This window comes from Culex quinquefasciatus, chromosome 2 (assembly GCF_015732765.1).
Source record: "Culex quinquefasciatus strain JHB chromosome 2, VPISU_Cqui_1.0_pri_paternal, whole genome shotgun sequence".
In the NCBI taxonomy this organism is placed as follows: Eukaryota; Metazoa; Arthropoda; class Insecta; order Diptera; family Culicidae; genus Culex; species Culex quinquefasciatus.
In genome coordinates, this window is record NC_051862.1 from 143,625,753 (window position 1) to 143,627,050 (window position 1,298).

General features: G+C 39.8%; 1 protein-coding gene across 1 annotated transcript in view; it reads left to right on the forward strand.

Annotated features, from left to right (window-relative positions):
- LOC6046696 overlaps positions 1 to 1,066 on the forward strand; it is a 4,826-nt gene extending 3,760 nt beyond the window's left edge. Inside the window, exons 5-6 of the mRNA XM_038255342.1 lie at positions 28 to 109; positions 954 to 1,066. Coding sequence (XP_038111270.1) covers positions 28 to 109; positions 954 to 977 — 106 coding nt within the window. The 3' untranslated portion in view covers positions 978 to 1,066. The remainder of the gene's footprint in view (positions 1 to 27; positions 110 to 953) is intronic.
- The last annotated feature ends 232 nt before the right edge of the window (positions 1,067 to 1,298 follow it).

Here is a 1,298-nt window from a genome sequence, read left to right on the forward strand (position 1 = left end):
TGCGGCTAAAACGCAGTTTCTTTACAGCTTCTCGTCCACCTCTTCATCGACCTCTTCTGTGGACCAGGTGCCAACATCAGAAGCCGCGACCGCGGAGGTAACGACAAAGGTAAGCACTAATTCGCGGCACCCAGATTAGATTATGGAATTAGCGTCGAGTTGCGATTTGGGGAATGACCTCTCGCTCACTCGGTGAGGATTAGTCATACCGGTTGAATGCGATCAAACTGTCGAATTGTTGAGATTTGTGAAGAATTCTCTGTGAAATCTGTGGACGAATAGCTTACATACTTCAAATTACGCTTTATGTAAAAAATTGGTTATAGATGAAAATACATAATTTTCATTAAATATTCGAAATAATCTTAAAAGCCTACAAAAAAAAAGATTTTATAAAGAATTCTAAAGGCCCCTTGTGGTCACCACACCAACCCCGAGTGCGTTGGGAAGGTGTGACCCCAGCTCAGACTCCAACTGCACGGCTTCTCAAGGCCAACACCCGAAACGAAGTCAATCTCACTCCACTCGAATGCGGTGGGTCGGTCCCCAAAGAGAGTTTGTGCAAAAAAAATGTGTGGTTTGTGCGACGAAAACCAACTTTGACAAGTGTGCCCGGGGGTCCAATCTTGTCCGGTCCACAAGAGGGCTTTTTGTCCTCGCCGTTGATTCATTCAGCAAAGTTTGCAAATTTTCAACAACCTCATCGTATAGTGCTACGTAAATGGTGGTGATGGCGTCGCAAAATGGTTCACTTTTTAAATATAATTAATCGTTACACACTGGAGGTCCCCGCCGGTCACGCCAAAACAATCAGCTCGTTGAGGACGAAACAATTATGTGTATCAATTTGGTTTATACAACTAGAATCCATAACAATTTACGTACGATTTTAGCTCAGTAAAAATGCATTATGCGAATAATATAATTTATTTAAGTTTATTTTTTCATTTCAGCTTCCAAACACTTTTATTCCATGATATTCAGGACAAGGATTCAGAGAATCAAAATGCATCAAAAACTTCGACAAAACTATGAATAAACGCCTAATCAACTGTCTCGAAATAAATGATAACAACTGAATTATTATTATCCAAAAGCGCATTGGGCCGTTGCAAATATTTTTTGAAGTTTATGTCCCTCGACTCTGATCAAAGTCGAGGGGGGGGGGGCTTAAAAATAAAAAGCTAAAAATAGAAATTACTGGCCACGGTGTCAACATTTGAAACAAGTCGTTTTGCAATCATTAATTTCCAAAATTTCCAAATACTGACGAAAATTTTATTTTTGCGAGAAAAAAA